Genomic DNA, 18,485 nt, shown 5'->3' with positions numbered 1-18,485 from the left:
TTCTGCACATAACGTGCCTTTGCTTTAAGTTTCTTAAAATTAATCGGGTTTTCAGTTGTTGGATACTTGCGAAATCGATTCCATGCTTTATTCTTTTCTTTTTTAGCATCACGGCATGCATCATTCCACCAGATATTGGCATGTCTGCGAGGACCGGCTGTGGTTTTTGGTATAGCACAGGTTGCAGCTGTTATTATCTGTGCAGTAATGTGGTCGGTAACTTTATCTATGGACTGGCTTTTGATGACTTCATTATCAAAGGAAATTGAATCTGTGAACTTGTTCCAATCTGCTTTTGAAAATTTCCATTTTATGCGGCTGGCTATATGTGTGGTTCTGTTTGTTTGCAATTTGCAAATAATTGGGTAATGGTCACTGTTTAGTGGGTTACTTGAAACTATCCACTGAATGATTGGGAATAGTTTTGGGGAACATATTGATAAGTCTATGGCAGTAGATACTCCGATGGGAAAATGAATATAAGTGTCAGCACCAGTGTTTAATAATGCGAGATTCTGGCTGTCAAGAACTGTTTCAATAAGTTTTCCTCGTTTGTCTATCTGGGGGAGATCCCCACATAGTGTGGTGCCCATTGAAATCTCCTAGTAGAATGAAAGGAGATGGAAGCTGCTTTATAAGGTCCTCCAGTTCTTTCGCAGTGAATTCTTTGTTTGGGGAAAGGTATACAGAGACAATGGTTAAAGTAAAATTTAAAACAATACGTACGGCTACAGCTTCTAATGTGGTCTGCAGGGAGATCTGTTTTGTAGGAACTTTGTTGTCAACTAGTATGGCTACACCTCCTCTGGTTGAGTTAGTATTGCTTCTGTCTTGTTGATAGATACTATAATTTTTAATCACTGGAGTCACCTGCGGGGTTAGATTGGTTTCTTGCAAGCAGAGGTTGATTGGACTGTGCTGTTTGATTAGGTCATAAATATCAAATATATTGCTTCGTAGACCTCTACAGTTCCACTGTATAATATTCTGCATTATTTAGTTTTTGGGATTGGGTATGGTTCTGTCTGTTTTTTATATCCAGCCTGCTTGTGTCGTTCTGGTTTCATCTTTTCTTTTTTTGGGAAGTTAGGATGCCCAATGTCCATATCATCTTCTGCATGTAAATCTAATATTGTCTCATCATGCAGGGTACCAGCATCAATGTCCATATTTTCTGAGCATGGTTGTTGTGCAATATTTGGGGATGATGCTTTCGATTTCACAGTTTCTGGTAGAGTATCAGTTGCAGTTGGTGGGACTGATAGCGGAGTATTGTTAGCACAAGTCACTTTACATTGTTCTGTAGGTGGCTGCTGTGGGAACGACAGCACTGATCGGGCCCAATCAGCAATTGAGATGGATGGAGGTACTGTGACTGCCGTTTGTGTTGCGGCTGACTGGTATCTTTTGGCTGCCGCAGCATAGGTAATTTTTGGCATACTGAGCATAACTTTTTTCCTAGCTTCCTGGTAGGTGACCTTTTGCTCAACTTTGTATTTCTGAATCTCTTTTCCTACCCTCCAGAGTTCACATGATTTTGAGTATGCTGGATGCTGGCCTTTACAATTTGGGCATTGTGGCGTTTCTGCATTGCAGTCTGTTTGTGCATGAGCTTTAGAACCACAGTTTGGGCAGTGGCGTCTCCTCGACATACTGTTTGCGAGTGTCCAAATTTCTGACACTTGAAACATCTGATTGGGTTTGGAATGTAGGGACGTATTCGGCAATTAAGGTATCCGGCTTTGACACATGATGGTAAGGTTGGTGTACTAAATGTGAGGATAATATTCCTAGTGGGAACAAGTTCACCATCTTTTTTAATTATTATCCGCTTTGCTTGAACTACCTTTTGATCTTTTAGTTCTTCCACTATCTCATCTTCAGTGACATTCATCAGGTCCCACTCTGCTATTACTCCTTTGGAACTATTTAAAGTGGCATGAGGGGTGACCTGTACTGGTATTCCGCCGAAAGTTGATAATTTCAGTAGAGACTGAGAATGCTGGTGCTTAGTTGTTTCGACTAGAAGATCTCCAGATCGGAGTCTTTTCACCATTTTCGGTGAACCAGCCACACTTTCCAAACATTTCTGGATTAGAAATGGTGAAAGTGAACTCACAGGTTTGGCAGAAAGAGAATGTAATATGAGGAACGCTGGATATTCCTGCTGATTTTCATTTTTGCGTAGTCTCTTAGATTGTGATTCGTCACGTTCGGGTTCATTTAAGTCATGACATGAGCGTCTAGGCTCAAGTAATGGAAAGTTGTCATAATCCATGGTTGCTCCTTTTAGCCCCAGAGGATAACTTTTCCTCCAGGTTACCGGCCCCGCCACGTGGAGGCGGGAGCGGTGCCACCAGTGACCAAGCGATTAGAGATTAGTGATTAGTGTGTTATGTATATTATTTCTATATACAAGAAGAAGAAAGGTACCTTTCCTTTCTTTTTGAAAAGCTTACTTCTTTATTTAGAAGAGCTGAAAATAAATAACTTAGCAAATGAACACTTGAAATTTCTCTGAAATCTATTAACTCTAGAGAAGGCGCTTTGAAATTCGCTTTGATCACTCGCTTGGCACTTGGGGCCGATGCTTTATAATCTTGCTTTCTTACATCATATGCCACTACTAATAATAATAATAATTTTACCAAAACAGTGTAGAGGTTGTACTGCATAGATTACCATAGGTTGTGGATAGCACGCTGCATGAGTCATTGCAGGTTGTGGATAGCATGAGTGTACAGACTACCATAGGTTACCATATCCTATGCAGTCATGCTAACCACAACTGTATACATGTTTTCAGACAATAGTTTTTATGCAAGTTATTCTTCTCCATACCACAACTATAAACCAAACTGCAAACTTTCATCGATAATGAAGTAATAACTCATGATTTTCATAATTTCTGGACATCACATTCCCCAGATTTAGAACCCTTGGGTGCTTTTTTTCATATGAAGCAATCAGATTGCCTATCCACCTCATGCGGACTACCTACTTCAATTAATTTCTACAATAGACAAAATCAAAGTACAGTAGACTTTCAGAATAACAGCACCTTTGGGGATTCGTGATGCCGTTATTTCGATTTTTCCGTTACCTAGAAAGTTTTATTTTTAATATATTTAATGCAGAAATAATGAAGCTAAATAAAAACACATAGAGAGATTAAGAATGAAATTTTATTAATTGCACATAATAAAATAAATATCTTGACGATCCAATGTTATATTCTGCCATTAATACACTCCTCGTTCTATTTTCAGTTATTATATCGTTTGTAACTAAGCTTTAATGTTCTTAATTATTTTTCTTTTCTAATATGTATGAGGTTTGTTAACTTTGGGAGACAAAGGGGTTTTTAATTTAAAATAGATATAAAACAGCAGTATAATCAGTACATATCAGTACAGAATTCACTTTCAAAATGGCAAATTTTACAAATAAAGTAATCACATGACTTGCTGTTTTCTTTTTGTTAACACTGCAAGAGATCTGTGGTGTTTGTAAATATCCAATCTCAATGTGCCTTTATTTCGAATGTGCTGTTATTTCGACAGTCTACTGTATACGATATCCCACAACCATCCATTAAAGGAAAGACTTGTCAATACTGTATAATTTGTTTCTGAATTCTCTTATCTCCATTCTGCAGTATATATATATTACAGTATAAAGTGATACATACTGATAAGAAGCTATATTTGGAATTGCAATTACTCTACCAGGAAATCTGACATGAAAATTTTCAAATGAAAAACCACAACAACTTTACTACAATTTATGGTTTCTTGCTGAATTTTTAACCTATTTTGTAAAATATTAACCTAAAATTCAGGCCAACCCTTTTAATCAATTTTTCTTTCATTTTCTAAATAAATGTTCACATTCAGTAAACATATAATAAAACATTTTTAATAAAAATATATTATAGTATATTCAAATTACCTTTTCCAATGTAAAAAGAATCTTCTCTACCCTCTGGATGAAATATGTGAATTACCTTTAAGCGGCCATGAGTTAAAATAACATAAAGTTCATAAGGTAATGCATCTTCTTTACTAACAGGCAACACACCATGATACATTAAGAGCCCATGAGGATGGTCTGTCCTGTAAAACAAGTTCTTTTTAATGAAATAAAAAATGTATGTAATTTTCTGGCTAACTGTCTAAAGTTTTACGACTACACTTATATATCAACCAGTCAACACGTCTAATATTAGGACAAACTCGCCTTCAACTGCTTGGTTTAAAGCATTAAGGTGAAATGGAAGAAACCGTTAAACTGAAACTCATTCCCCCTGACTTAGTATTAGTAATGTAATCATCAGCAATATTAATAATAGTAATGTCTGAGTAACCCCCATGTCTTCAATATTCATACAACATTTGCATGTGATGACTTATCCACTACTTCAAATTTATCAAATTTGCTATCTTTAGTATAAATGCAAATATATGCACTTGCATTTACATTAATACATAGGAGATATATATTAGTATAAATGCACAGCCACACAATCTCTGACATCTCACTTTCCAGAATCCTGCATGTCCCAATAAAAGCGGTGAAAGAATCACTTTCACCTCTGCTTGCAGCTGCTGTTCATTTATTAGTCTGGTTCTTATACCACAACAAATTCACTCAACACTGTACTGGCCACCCACATCAACTATGTGTACTGCCTTAGTTTATATGTGTGCTTCTTAATCAAGTGCATAACTCTTCCCACCCCCACGATCCTGTCCATCCTTTCTGTACAAGAGTATACTTAATTCAGTCTAATTCAAGGATCCATACAAAATCATTATCTTTCAAACAATCACAATTGTTAAAATAGATTCAGACCACTACCTGACCATGGATCTTGAGTTCTACCATGCAGATCGTTATGAGAGAAATCAGAATGTGTGGATGAAACCTTAATGAAGCAATAAAGAAACATGTTCTAGTAATAGGAAGACTTTCAGTACCAACAATTGAGATGAAAGCCTAGTACATAAAGAAACTAAAGCAACCAACCTCAGGACCTGTTTAGCACAGCAGATATCCTCCATGATAACTTCCTCTGCAAGCATCCATCACACACACACACACACACACACTGCAGGGTTGCCATTGTCTGGCTTGGGCCCACCTCTATATTAAAAAAAAATTCTTTCTGTACATATTGTACTCATATTAAAATGTTCATATTTCATGCCTTGCCAGTAATTAAAATTCAGAAAATTTATTTACTATGGTTAGAATGGCACTGCCCAAATGAATGGCCTACTAAGATTTCAGATCCAACATCATGTGACTGTGATTGGGCCAAAAAAAAAAAAAAAAAAATATATATATATATAAAAATTGGAAAAAAAACATGAAATTGAATAAAAAAATTTAAACCATTTTGGAAACATCCCAGCCAATTTTATACAAAAATCGCTCAAACTTCGGTTGTAAAGGTGTCTGGATAATTCATCAGCACATGTTGAAATCTGATCTGTCATGGATGTAATGGCTAGATTGTATAAGGGCTCCTTAAAAAATCAAGGGATGTAATGGCATTAAGTATACTACAGGTGATTAAAAAGTTATGAACCCGAAACATGTTTTCAGCTTTATTTCAATTATTATTATACATTTAATTATAATAATAATTGAAAATGAAGCTCAGAGGTTACAATAAATGTTGAAACTGTCTTTCTTATAGGGACCCCCCTCCCATACAGCACAGTTGTGTGGAAAGACGGAAAAGACAAAATAACAGAAAGTGTGTGCAAAAATGGAAAAAAAAAAAAAAAAAAAAAACAGATGTCAGCCACTTAACAATGATGAGTGGGTTGTGGCAGCTTACCAGTTACAATTTGGACTCTGTGAATTCTGAATCCTACAAACAAATGCATACAAACTTACTTCTATATACCCTATAGTAGTCTTGCATATCAATAACAAATTTAAAAAAATTTGAGAATGGTTATTAAAATATAACCATACTGAAAGCATTTAAATTTTAAATAGAAATTCACCTCACATCCACTCATAAGGACATGAATTGTTTTAACAAAAATTAACATTCTTGTTAATTGGTAAATAATTTAGCAAAATTTTTCAATGATTTATAAAAGTGAATTTGCATCAAACAAACTTATTAATTAGAAAAAAATGAAATAACCATTATGATTAAAACCCATAAGGAAACAAAATAATTACATTTTATAAATGTAGATCTTTATTTTCTAGTTTACATATATCAATAATTATTTATGAATATCAAGTAAGAATTACCCCTTACCTAAATTTAAAGGTCACCTGTCTTGTTTCTGGAAGAGGCCAATTTGGCTCCACCCTAAGAAATGACTGTGGTTGTGAAAATGAGAAAATCTGACTAGATAATGGAACATTGGACGTCTGTTGTATGGACGGCGAACAAAAAATGAATATGAATAATAAGAAGGGAACTACAAAATACTCTTGCATTGCACTGTCTAAATCTGTAATATAAACACATTTATTAATTTTCATAACTTTTATGAAATAAATTTCATCATATTATACTTTTATGATAAAGATAATTTAAAAATTTTCACTTATTGCACGAGACCTGACAAAATAATGTGATCAGCCTAATTTTGTAAAAAATTATTAATAACCTTTAGTAAGTGTAGTCACCTTCAAAGTACTGGCCTGACCACACACACCTGTTTCTGCCACAGTATACTGATTACCCAGTTTTCTGATCAGATGTGGGAGGAATCTGAGCCATGGTGCTTCTTCAAAAAAGCACTGCTGGTAATGCCTGGTGTTCAGGAAAATTCATATTGTTATATATTTTATTGTAAAAACAAAATACCTGCATCAAGTATAATTTTTAATTAATGTATTTGTATAACACAAAGGCAATCTCCAAAGCAGAATGAGCTGGTCCCACAGGAACTAGTTATTGTCGATGACTCTATTGTCAGGGAGATGGGGAATATATTATGCAAAAAAGGATAGGTGGAACAGGACCAGAATGTGTGTGCCAGGGGCAAAAGTTGATGTTGTAGGGCAGATATCATCTTTTAAGGGCACAAAAGGTAATATTGTTGTACACGTTGCATTAATGATATTAAGAGTAAGAGATCTGCAGATTTACTTAACAAGTACAGGTCAATGCTGGAAAAAAGTTGCGAGTTAGGATTAAATTTGAAAGTGTCTGTAATTCTGCCCTGACATGATAGGAGGGAGTATATGATGAGAGCCTTGTCAATCAATTCGGCCCTGGAGAGATTGTGCAAGAGTCATGGGATAGAATTTTTTTCAGCATGGTCTCTGCTTGCTAAAAGGAGAGACTACTTCTACAGGGATGGGATACACTTAAATACAAAGGGTGAAGAATATTTGCTGATGCTATCGAAGCAGTATAAAGTGGGTCAGAAAACTGCTAGATTGGGGAGATTCACAGACAAAGATTAACAGTAGCCGCAGGCAGAGGCGAAAGTGATTTTTGCACTGCTTCTATTGTAATGAGCAGCAGCCTAGAGAGAAAGTTACTGGGGATTTCAAGAGCTGATGGGAGTCATCATGGAACAAGTAAATAGATGGGCTGTGTTAGGGTAACTAAAAGTAAGAACAAGTGCATGTATACTTGCATGTACACTAATAATGCTAGAAGTATAGTAAATAAAATTGATGAATTTGAAGTGCTGTTCAAGACATTAAAGGCAGACATTTTTGGGATATCAGAGACATGGCATCACACAGATATAAGCAGTACAGAATTGGAATTTGGGAGTACACTGTATACAGAAATGACAGACAGGTTAGGAGGGGTTATGCTGTCAGTTAAGAAACATAAAAATCTAAGGAAATGCATCCAGTTGACACAGGTGGACAGTGCAATGTTGAGTCTGTTTGGTGTGACATAAACACTGAGAAAGGGAAAATGAGAGGAGTATGTTATAGACCTAATGACTCTAATGAGCACAATGAACAGTTGTGCAGAGAAATAGAATGGGCCAGTAAATCAGAATATCTTGGATTGGGGGATTTTAACTTTACTATATTGACTGGAACTTGTGGGTTGGTCACTCGTATGCTAGCAAGACTTTTGTAGATTTTTTGGAGGATTGTTTTCTACAGCAACATGTTCGAGGGGCAACCAGAAGAAGTAATACCCTTGATCTGATTATCAGCAGTGATTATTCATTCATTAAGAATTTGCAGATAAAGGAACTACTAGGTGACAGTGATCAACAGCGTACTGATGTGGGATTTACTTAAGATGTAACTACCATCAAGGGTAAAGGGAAGGGTTTTGTTTTCATAAAGGTGACTACAGTGGTCTCAGACAGTTTTTAAAATCTATACAGTGGGATCAACTGATGATGTTACCAATGGTGAACTCTAAATGGGAAGCCTTCAGGGACTAAATCTTGGAAGTTACTAGGCTTTTCGTAGCAACTAAGAAATATTGTTCAGGGTTCAGGCCTAAATGGATGTCGGATGAATTAATGAGGCTCGTGGCAGAAAAGAAAAATGCATGGGATGCATATAAATTATCAGGCGACACAGAAGCCTATGGCAGGTATAAACTAGTCTGTAATCAAGTCACAAAGGAGGTTAGGCAGGCGAAGGCAGATTATGAGAAATCTTTGGCAAAGGACGCAAAAAAAAATAGCAAGGAGTTCTTTACTTATGTAAACTCTAGAAGGAAGATGATTAGCATTAGCATTAGTAGAGGCATTTGATGCAAGAAAGCAAGCTTATGCAGCATCAGCCAAAAAAAAAAAAACCACTTCCACTTCACCCCTCCGTTCATTCAAAATACCTGTCCAGCTGAGCCTTAAACTTATTTAGGCTATCAACCTCCACTACAAGGGATGGAAGTCTGTTCCACCAACCAACCACCCGCTGGCTAAAGCAAATTTCCGCACGTTTATCCTACATCTGTCTTTCCTCAATTTGAATTTATGCCCTCTCAGGTGATTTTTCTGAGCTAGAGGAAGAATCCCATCAGCATTGAGCATGCTCAAACCATTCAAGGCTTTATACACCTCTATCAGATCACCTCGCTGGTGCCTAGTCTCCAGACACTGTAATTTGCAAAACTTAAGCCTTTCTTCGTAAGAGCACCCCTTTGTTCCATTCACTAATCTTGTTGCCCTTCTCTGTACTCGTTCCAGCAGCTCTACATCCTTCTTGAAATGAGGCCTCCAGACCTGTATACAGTACTCTAGGTGTGGCCTGACCATTGCCTTATACAAGGGAATAATCACTTCCTTATCCCTGCTGGAAAAATTCCTGTATATCATTGACAATACTCCATGAGCTATTCTTGCTGCCCGTCTGCACTGCTCAGAGAACTTCATATCTGCCTGCACAACCACCCCCAAGTCCCTTTCATTCTCTACCACTGTCAGTGTAGTACCACAGAGTTGATACGTTGCTCTGGGGTTGCTGTTTCCCATGTGTAGCTCTTTACATTTGTCAATGTTAAACTTCATTTGCCACCTCTCAGCCCATTTGCTCAACCTTTCCAGATCCTGTTGCAGTAGCATAGTGTCAGTAGTGTCCTTGACAAGCCTGCCAACCTTTGTATCGTCTGCAAACTTGGACATTAAGCTTGATATACCATCATCAATATCATTTATAAATACAGAAAACAATAATGGACCCAACACTGAGCCCTGAGGGACTCCACTAATAACATTAGTCCACGATGAGCAGTGTCCATTGATTACCACTCTCTGTCTTCTCCCCCTCAACCACCCCTTTATCCATAGCAGCAATTTGCCTCCAATGTCACACTGCTCCAATTTGTGTAGCAGTCTTCCATGTGCAACAGTATCAAAAGCCTTCCTAAGATCCAAGTATATAATATCAAAGCTATTCCCTGCATCCAGTTCTTTTGTGACTGCATCATAGTATCCAATCAAATTGGTCAGGCAAGACTTCCCCTTAACAAAACCATGCTGTGTCCGAGCTATAACTGAAGTCTTGTCTAAATGATTCTGCAGTGCTTCTTTAACCAGTGCCTCCATTAATTTTCCTGGAACAGAAGTTAAGCTCACAGGTCTATAATTACTTGTGTCAGCCTTTGATCCTCCTTTGTGAATTGGGGTCACATTTGCACATTTCCAGTCTATGGGTACCTCCCCTGAGTCCAAGGAAGCTCTCATAATTATGGCTAAGGGTTTGCTTACTTCCTTTGCTGCCTCCTTTAATATAACTGGATAGATCCCATCCACCCAGGGTGCCTTTCTTGTGTTTATCTTCAACAGTTTCTCCTCCACTTTACTCCCAGTTATTTCAAGATTCTGTAGCTTACTGCTAGATGAATCAAATTGGTCCACTTAACATATATGGTTCGACTAATGATGATCCTGCTCAAGTAGCTAATAAACTGATTGAGTATTTTTTAGCTATATTCACACGAGAGGAATTATTCAAGGAGGGGAATGCCAGAAGTTTATCAAACTCTAAGAAGGATACAAGTCATTTTGTAATAACTGAGAGCCAAGTGGAGGAGAAATTGTTGAAGTTAAACATAAAAAAAGGCACCTGGGGCAGATGGAATCTATTCATTTATAATGGAGGCAGCAAGGGAAATAAGCAAACCCTGACCATCACTATGAGAGTATCCTTAAATTCAGGGGAGGTCCCCATGGACTGGAGATGTGCAAATGTATCCCCGTTTCACAAAGGGGATTCAAAGGGTGACACAAATAATTATAGACCTGTTAGTTTAACTTCTGTTCGAGGGAAAATAATGGAGTTACTGGTTAAAGAGGTGATACAGGATCACCTACACAAGACAGCAGTACTAGTTCACACACACACACACACACACACACACACACACACACACACACACACACACACACACACACACACACACACACACACACACACACACACACACACACACACACACACAGTCTGGGTTTGTTAAGGGGAAGTCTTGTCTGACCAATTTGATTGGATAAGCGATGTGGTCACAAAGGAACTGAATGCCAAAAATAATTTTGATATCATTTACTTGGATTTCAGGAAAGCTTTTGATACTGTTGTTCATGGAAGACTGCTGTACAAATTGGAGGGGTATGGCATTAAGCAAACGATATTGAAATGGATAAAGGAATGGTTGAGTGGGAGACGGCAGAGATTGGTAATAAATGGACACTGCTCTACGTGGACTAATGTTATTAGCAGAGTCCACCAGGGTTCAGAGCTGGGCCCACTGTTGTTTTGTGTATTTATCAATGATATCGATGAAGGTATATCAGACTTTATGTCCAAGTTTTTTTGTTTTTTTTTTTATGCAAACCCCAAACACGAGAGGTATTAGAACCTATAGTACTTAGTACCGTGCTTGGGTTGGAGGTTGAGATGAAGAAAGAAGATATTTGTTGACATTGGACTTGAACTTCTGTAGACTGTAATTTTCAGGAAATATGAAGGAAGGTTGTTCCAGAAAACGGCAGTTGAATGAATAAACGAGGAAGATGAAAAATTGGTTCTGTGGGTTTGAAGTTGGACAGTAAATGGATGTTGGCTGGTGGCGGCACGTGTTCGCACTATTTTGAAAGAGAGAGAGAGAGCGGAATCAAGAAGCCCGAGAGAGAGAGAGGTTTTGGGGGCACAACCCCAGATGTGGGAACAATATTCCATGGCAGGGCGGATTTGCGATTTATACAGAGTGAGCAGCTGTTTGGAAGAAAAGTAACGCCGAGAGCGAAAGAGAAAACCAAGTTATTTAGATGCAGAGGAAGCAATATTTGTAATGTGATGTGCTTGTGCCAAGAGAGATTAGAAGTCAGGGTAATCCCCAAAAGAGATATATCATTTTGCCTAGAAACTGGAGTATCACTAAAGATAAGCATAGGAGCAGAAAAATCCTTTTTGCGAGATATAAAACAAGACTGAGTTTTAGAAGGGTTGAAACCAACCCTTCTAAAACTTTGTAGGTGGTAGATGACTTTCATCAACCGGTGAAATACCACCACTTTGCTTATTGGAGGCTTGAAGTGGTGAAACCCATGTTTAGTCTCTAGAGCAAAGTTTCCGGCATCCCCCTCCCCCCATACTTCTCCTTCAACCCATGCACGGTACTAAGTACTATAGGTTTTGATACCTTTCGTGTTTGGGGTTTTCATTAAAAAAAAAAAAAAAAACTAAGTTTTCTTTGACTCACTGGAGAATTACCTGAAGATTGGCATTTAAGGAATTGGTAGCAGATTTTCAAGAAGTTGAAGCTGATTGAGCAGGGCAAGGTTTCTCAAAATGGAAAGTGGAATGCAATGTGCTATCATCGGCAAAACTATGGATAGGATTTCCAGTCAATGGAAGAAGGTCATTAATATACAAGAGGAAAAGAGTGGGGAAAAGAACTGAACCTTGGGGGACACCGGCATTAGTGGAGAAGTTAGAAGACAGAGAGACATCTACCATCACCCTCAGTGAGCGATCAGAGAGAAAACTGGATAACCAATTACTAAAAACAGTTCGCAAACCATAAGATGGAATCTTGTTTAGAAGACCTTTATGCCAAACACGATCGAAAGTCTTTGAGATGTCAAGAGCAACTACTTGTGTTTCACCGAACCTTTTCACTGAATTAGTCCATAAATTGGTAACATAAGCCAGAATATCACCAATGGATTGATGGAATCCACACTGACGATTGTTGATCAGACGGAAGGTTTCTAGGTAGTTTAAGAGTTGGCAGTTAATTGATTTCTCCATTACTTTAGAGAGAGTACAAGTAATTGCAATGGGACAATAATTGGATTGGAGGGATTTGTCACCCTTTTTAGGAACTGGCTGGATATGAGCAAATTTCCAAGCAGAAGGAAAAACACCTTTGGAATTAGAAAGTGAAAAAAGGTAGCAAAGAATAGGAGCAAGTTCAGAAGCACAGGTTTTGAGAACAAGTGGAGAAATGCCATCGGGACCTGGAGCTTTCTTAGCATCAAGATTCATCAAAATCCTTCTGACATCCTTTTGACGGAAGACCACAGGAGGCATTTAATGGAGTGTGTTGGGAATGGTGGGAGGTGTTTTACCAAGATCATTAATACATGAGTTGGCAGAAAAATGGGATGCTAGCAGGTCAGCTTTATCCTTGGCTGAAGTGAAAACAGAACCATCTTGTTTTGACAGAGGTGGGAGCAGAGATGGACAAAAGTTGAGGCCAACAAAGAGACCGAATGCTCGGCTATCATTGGGGCAAGAAGCAAGTTTTATACTCTTAGCCTGTTCAAACTCTAGTTTGGGCTGAATAATAACTGCTTCACAATTGTTGTGAGCTTTGGTGTAGGCAGAAAATGAAACTGAAGAATTAGAAACAAGCCAATTACGATATGCAACATTCTTCTCTTGAACAGCCTTAGCACATTTATTGGAAAACCAAGGTTTAGATAAAGGACAAGATTTTAAAGTGGAGTGTGGGATAAAGGATTCCATTCCTGCAAGAATAATTTCACTGACACGATCTGAGCAAACGTTGACATCAGAAGTTTTGAAACAGTAATCCGACCAAGGAAAAGAAGAAAATGAATCTCACCGGTCATCCCATTTTGCATTCTTGTAATGCCAAACAACACGAGGTTGGGAATAGCCATTGGAGAAGACAATTACCAAGTTGTAATCTGAGGTGCCTAAAGCACCACTCACTTCGACCGTATATTTAGAACGGTTTTTTGTGAGAAAAAGATCAGGCATGTTGGCTGTAAGGTTAGGATTGTCCGGTATTCTTGTAGGTATACCGGTCAGGCGACACCTAGTGTACTGTATACAGGTCTGGAGGCCTCATTTCAAGAAGGATGTAGAGATGCTGGAACGAGTACAAAGAAGGGCAACAAGATTGGTGAATGGAACAAAGGGGTGCTCTTACAAAGAAAGGCTTAAGTTTTGCAAATTACAGTGTCTGGAGACTAGGCACCAGCGAGGTGATCTGATAGAGGGGTATAAAGCCTTGAATGGTTTGAGCATGCTCAATGCTGATGGGATTCTTCCTCTTGCTCAGAATAATCACCTGAGAGGGCATAAATTCAAATTGAGGGGTATAACAGATGTAGGATAGACGTGAGGAAATTTGCCTTTAGCCAGTGGGTGGTTGGTTGGTGGAACAGACTTCCATCCCTTGCCTTGGAGGTTGATAGCCTGAATAAGTTTAAGGCTCTGCTGGACAGGTATTTTGAACAAACAGAGGGGTGAAATGAAAGTGGTTATTTTTTTTTTTTTTTTTGGCTGATGCTGCATAAGCTTGCTTTCTTGCATCAAATGCCTCTACTAATGCTAAGGTAAATGAACAATCTGTGCAAGGTCATTGGTAATTGCATAAGCCTCAGCATCTCGACCAGCTGGGTCCGTAACTAGAAAACGGAAGCCAGCTGTTGTTGTGAACATTAAAATCATCAAGAAAAATTACCTCACTGTTAGGAAAGTTTGACTGGAGAAAGTCAAGTTGCAAAGAGAGGAAGTCAAAGAGCTCCAAGTGATTAGTGGGGCTGGGAGAACGGTAGAGACAACAGATGAATTTGACACAATGAGGTAGAGAGATTTTAAGCCAAAGAAGATCAAAGAGAGGAGATTCCAAATTACCAAGTCTCTGACAGGGAATATTAGAACGGACATATGCACAAGTACCACCTTTAAGGCAAAAGAAATCATACAGCAAATAATTTGGGCATCTGAGATGAGCAGTAGTTGAATCAACCGATAACTGAGATTCTGTAAAAAAAAATACATGGGGTTTGGCAGACTGCAAGTGGAAATGGACATCGTTGAGATTAGAATTGAGACCATGTATATTTGTGAAATGAATTAGGAAGTGCTTTGGAGGTTTAGATCTTTTCGCAGATAAGCTTACTCTATCAGTTTGACAATTCATGGTGTATTCGATAGTAGGAAAAAGTGGATGAGGGACATGCTGTTGTATGAAGTAATGAAATTTTTGGATATGGCGTACACATGGCAAGAATACACCCAGATCCTTGACATAACGTGGCCTCGTGGCCTACGTGGCCATAACGTAGAGGTAGCAAGATTATACACTAGCTGATCAGGAAGCCTCCTAGAGAGTTACCAATAGGTTCGGTCCAGTGTACTAACTAGCGGCCGGCCTGCAAACACTGTTTTAGAGCTGTACCCTCAAAATGTAATGAATATTGGATCTTGCCACGATGTTCATCATAACCTCAAAAGTCATCAATCATACTGCATGATGGAAGAGATAGGGAAGGGTTGACCGGAACTTAGCTCTAGAGACTAAACATGGGTTCACCACTTCAAGCTTCCAATAAGCAAAGTGGTGGTATTTCACCGGTTGATGAGAGTCATCTACCACCTAGTACTGGCTGGTAACGTAGAGGGGCGCCATTCCTCTGTGGTGTGGGAACCACACCTCGACCCCTGCTTACATGGTCACCTACCACATTCTTGTGCATGGAGGTTATACCCAAGATTACTAACAGTCCCACTATCGTGAAAGTGCAAGCAGAAGATTTAGTTGTCACAGACCATCCAGACTTCGCCAAAATTGGGTACACTTGACTTGAGTGTCACCCGAATAGAGTGTCACCCTAATGATTACACTCCCGGATAGCAAGTACAGCTTGTCTGGCATATCTGAGAGAATGTCTGTGACAACCTCAAGGCAGATGATACAAAGGTTGGCAGGGTTGTTAATGACAGTAAAGACAGTATGCTACTGCAACAGGATCTAGAAAAGTTAGGCAGATGGGCTGAAAAGTGGCAACTGAAGTTTAAAATTGACAAATGCAAAGTGCTCCATATGGGTAGCAGTAACCCAAGAAAAATGTACCACCTGTGTGGTACTACACTCAGGGAGGTGGAGAATGAAAAAGACCTGGGGATAATTGTGCAGTCAGATGTGAAGTTCTCTGAGCAGTGCAGACGGGCTGCAAGAACAGGTCATGGAGTTTTGTCAATGATACATAGGAACTTTGCTAGCAAAGACAACCAAGTGATTATCCCTTTGTATAAAGCAATGGTCATGACACACCTTAAGTACTATATACAGGTATGGAGGCCTCACTTTAGGAAGGACGTATTGCTAGAGCAAGTACAGAGAAGGGCAACAATATTGGTGAGAGGAACAAAGAGATGTGCCTACGAAGAAAGGCTTTAAGTTCTACAGGTTGCTGCTGTTGTTGTTGTTATTGTTTGTTATTTGGTTTTTAGGAGCATTAGCAACGAAGGCCATATTGCTCCGGGGATATGCGGTGGTCATTCCCTGACCTTTCCGCATTCTCCGTATTTGGTGGTCATGGGCTCAAACCCCAGTCTAATCAAGAAGCATGTGCTCTGCACTGCTGCTCCTGCCCAAGTGGCTACAGAGGCACCCTCTACAAGTTGCAGCATCTGGAGACTAGGAACCTGCAAGGTGATCTGATCAAAGTGTATAAGGCCTTGAATGGTTTGAGCAGGCTCAATGCTGACAGGATTCTTCTGCTATCTGAGATTAAGAACCTGAGGGGGCATAGATCCAAATTGAGGAAAGACAGTTGTAGAATAGATGTGCAGAAGTTTGCCTTTAGCCAGCAGGTGGTTGATTGCTGGAATAGACTTCCATCTGTTGTGGAAGTTGATAACTTAAATAAATTTAAGGCTCTTTCTTCCATCATATGCCTAACTAATGCTAATTTTTAGTGCCAAAAAATAATAATAATAAATAATGTTCATGTAAGGATTGGCTGCGAGTATGTTAAGTCCTACTTGATGCATGTTCGAATTGGTGTATTTCATTATGCAATAATGGGGAAGGACAACTGGCATTACAAAGCATTGGGGGAGAGTCAAATTTAAAAAATCTCATTATATAAATCATGAATAGGCCCTCAGTAATTAATCAAATGGCAAAGTTATTACCACTGGCTTTTCAATTTTATGAAAACATTCCAGCAAATATTTTGTTATTGAATGATAGCTTGACAATTATTATGTATGACAATGCTGTTGAGACTAGTCATTTGCTAAAAATATTTATTTGCCATTGCAGTTAATTTTGGAGGGAAAATAATGACCAAAAACAGATAATCAACAATCTACTGTACACTGTCTAATGCAGTGGTTACAAACTACTGAGATCTACAGACCTTTTGCAAAAATCAAAAAAAGTTCAAAGACCCCATCAAATATCAAAAAGTTTGCGGACCTCTATAAATAACATGTGCATATTTTATATATATACACAGTATATGGTCAACATATCCTGGTACTGGTCTACATACCCCCCAAGGGTCCGTGGACCCCAGTTTGGGAAATGTCTGGTGGTCTAATGCAAAAATCCATTTTAATATGAATTTTACCAAAATTCATGAAGCATGCTTGGTAACCATTGTGGGAGAGCCACTTATAATAGATTATCATTAGTATTAGTAATGGCAAATGATGGAAGAAAGCAGGCTCATACAGCATCAGCCAAAAATAAAAAAATACTTCCTGCATTACCTGTCATCCCTCTAATAATTTGTCTAATTCCTTTTTAAATTTATTCAAACTACCCATTCCATGACGCCAGATGGAAGTTTATTCCAATAATCTGGCTGAAATCAAATTTCTGCACATCTATTCTGTGGCTATATTTCTGCAGTTTTAATTTATGACTCCTTATGTCCATTGAGTGAGCACTCAATCAGATTTCCTTGCAGGGTAGGCTGAGCTGCCTATCAAAGATAATTCCTTGGATATAAAAAAAAAGGAGATCAGAGTAATGTTATAGCAACACTGAACAGATATGCAGAAAATGTAATGTCTGAGTATATAATGTTAGTTCAGTTAAACACAAGCAGTTGCTCTTGACATCTCAAAGGCTTTCGATTGTGTTTGGCATAAAAGTCTTCTAAACAAGCTTCCATCTTATGGTTTGCCAATAGTTTTTTGTAATTAGTTATCCAGTTTTCTCTCTGACCACTCACTGAGAGTGATAGTAGATGGCTCTGTCTTCTAATTTCTCCACTAATGCTGGTGACCCCCAAGGTTTAGTTCTTTCCTCCACTCTTTCCCTCTTGTATATTAATGACATTCTTCCATTGACCAGAAATCCTATCCAACGTTTTGCTGATGATAGCACATTGCATTCCACTTTCCAGTTTGAGAAACCTCGCACTGCTCAATCAGCTTCAGCTTCTCAAATATCCATTACCAATTCTTTAAATGCCAAACTCCAGGTAATTCTACAGTGGGGCAAAGACAACTTAGTTGATTTCAATCCTTCTAAAACTCGGTCCTGTCTTATATCTCGCAAAAAGGATTCTTCTGTGCCTATGCTTATCTTTGGTGACACTCAGATTTCTAGGCAAGATGATATCTCTCTTTTGGGGATTACCCTGATTTCTAATCTCTCTTGGCACAAGCACATTACAAGCAGTTAGGTTAATTAATGACTCATCTCTAACAAAGTCTCTCCACTCTCTGTCTCATAGACGTACTGTTTCTGCTGCATGCTCGCTCTCTCTCTCTCTCTCTCTCTCTCTCTCTCTCTC

General features: G+C 38.6%; 1 protein-coding gene across 1 annotated transcript in view; it reads right to left on the bottom strand.

Annotated features, from left to right (window-relative positions):
- The window catches only part of axo (axotactin), a 564,741-nt gene that overhangs the window by 521,085 nt on the left and 25,171 nt on the right, over nt 1-18,485 (bottom strand). The window contains exons 2-3 of the mRNA XM_090371184.1: nt 6,287-6,485; nt 3,952-4,115 (exon numbers count right to left, since the gene is read on the bottom strand). Of these exons, the coding sequence (XP_090227310.1) occupies nt 3,952-4,115; nt 6,287-6,471 (349 nt within the window). The 5' untranslated portion in view covers nt 6,472-6,485. The remainder of the gene's footprint in view (nt 1-3,951; nt 4,116-6,286; nt 6,486-18,485) is intronic.

This window comes from Mastigoproctus giganteus, chromosome 4 (assembly GCF_048544385.1).
Source record: "Mastigoproctus giganteus isolate SK-2022 chromosome 4, ASM4854438v1, whole genome shotgun sequence".
NCBI classification, from domain to species: Eukaryota; Metazoa; Arthropoda; class Arachnida; order Uropygi; family Thelyphonidae; genus Mastigoproctus; species Mastigoproctus giganteus.
The sequence above is the reverse complement of the archived record's forward strand: the minus strand, read 5'-3'. Positions and strand labels throughout refer to the sequence as shown.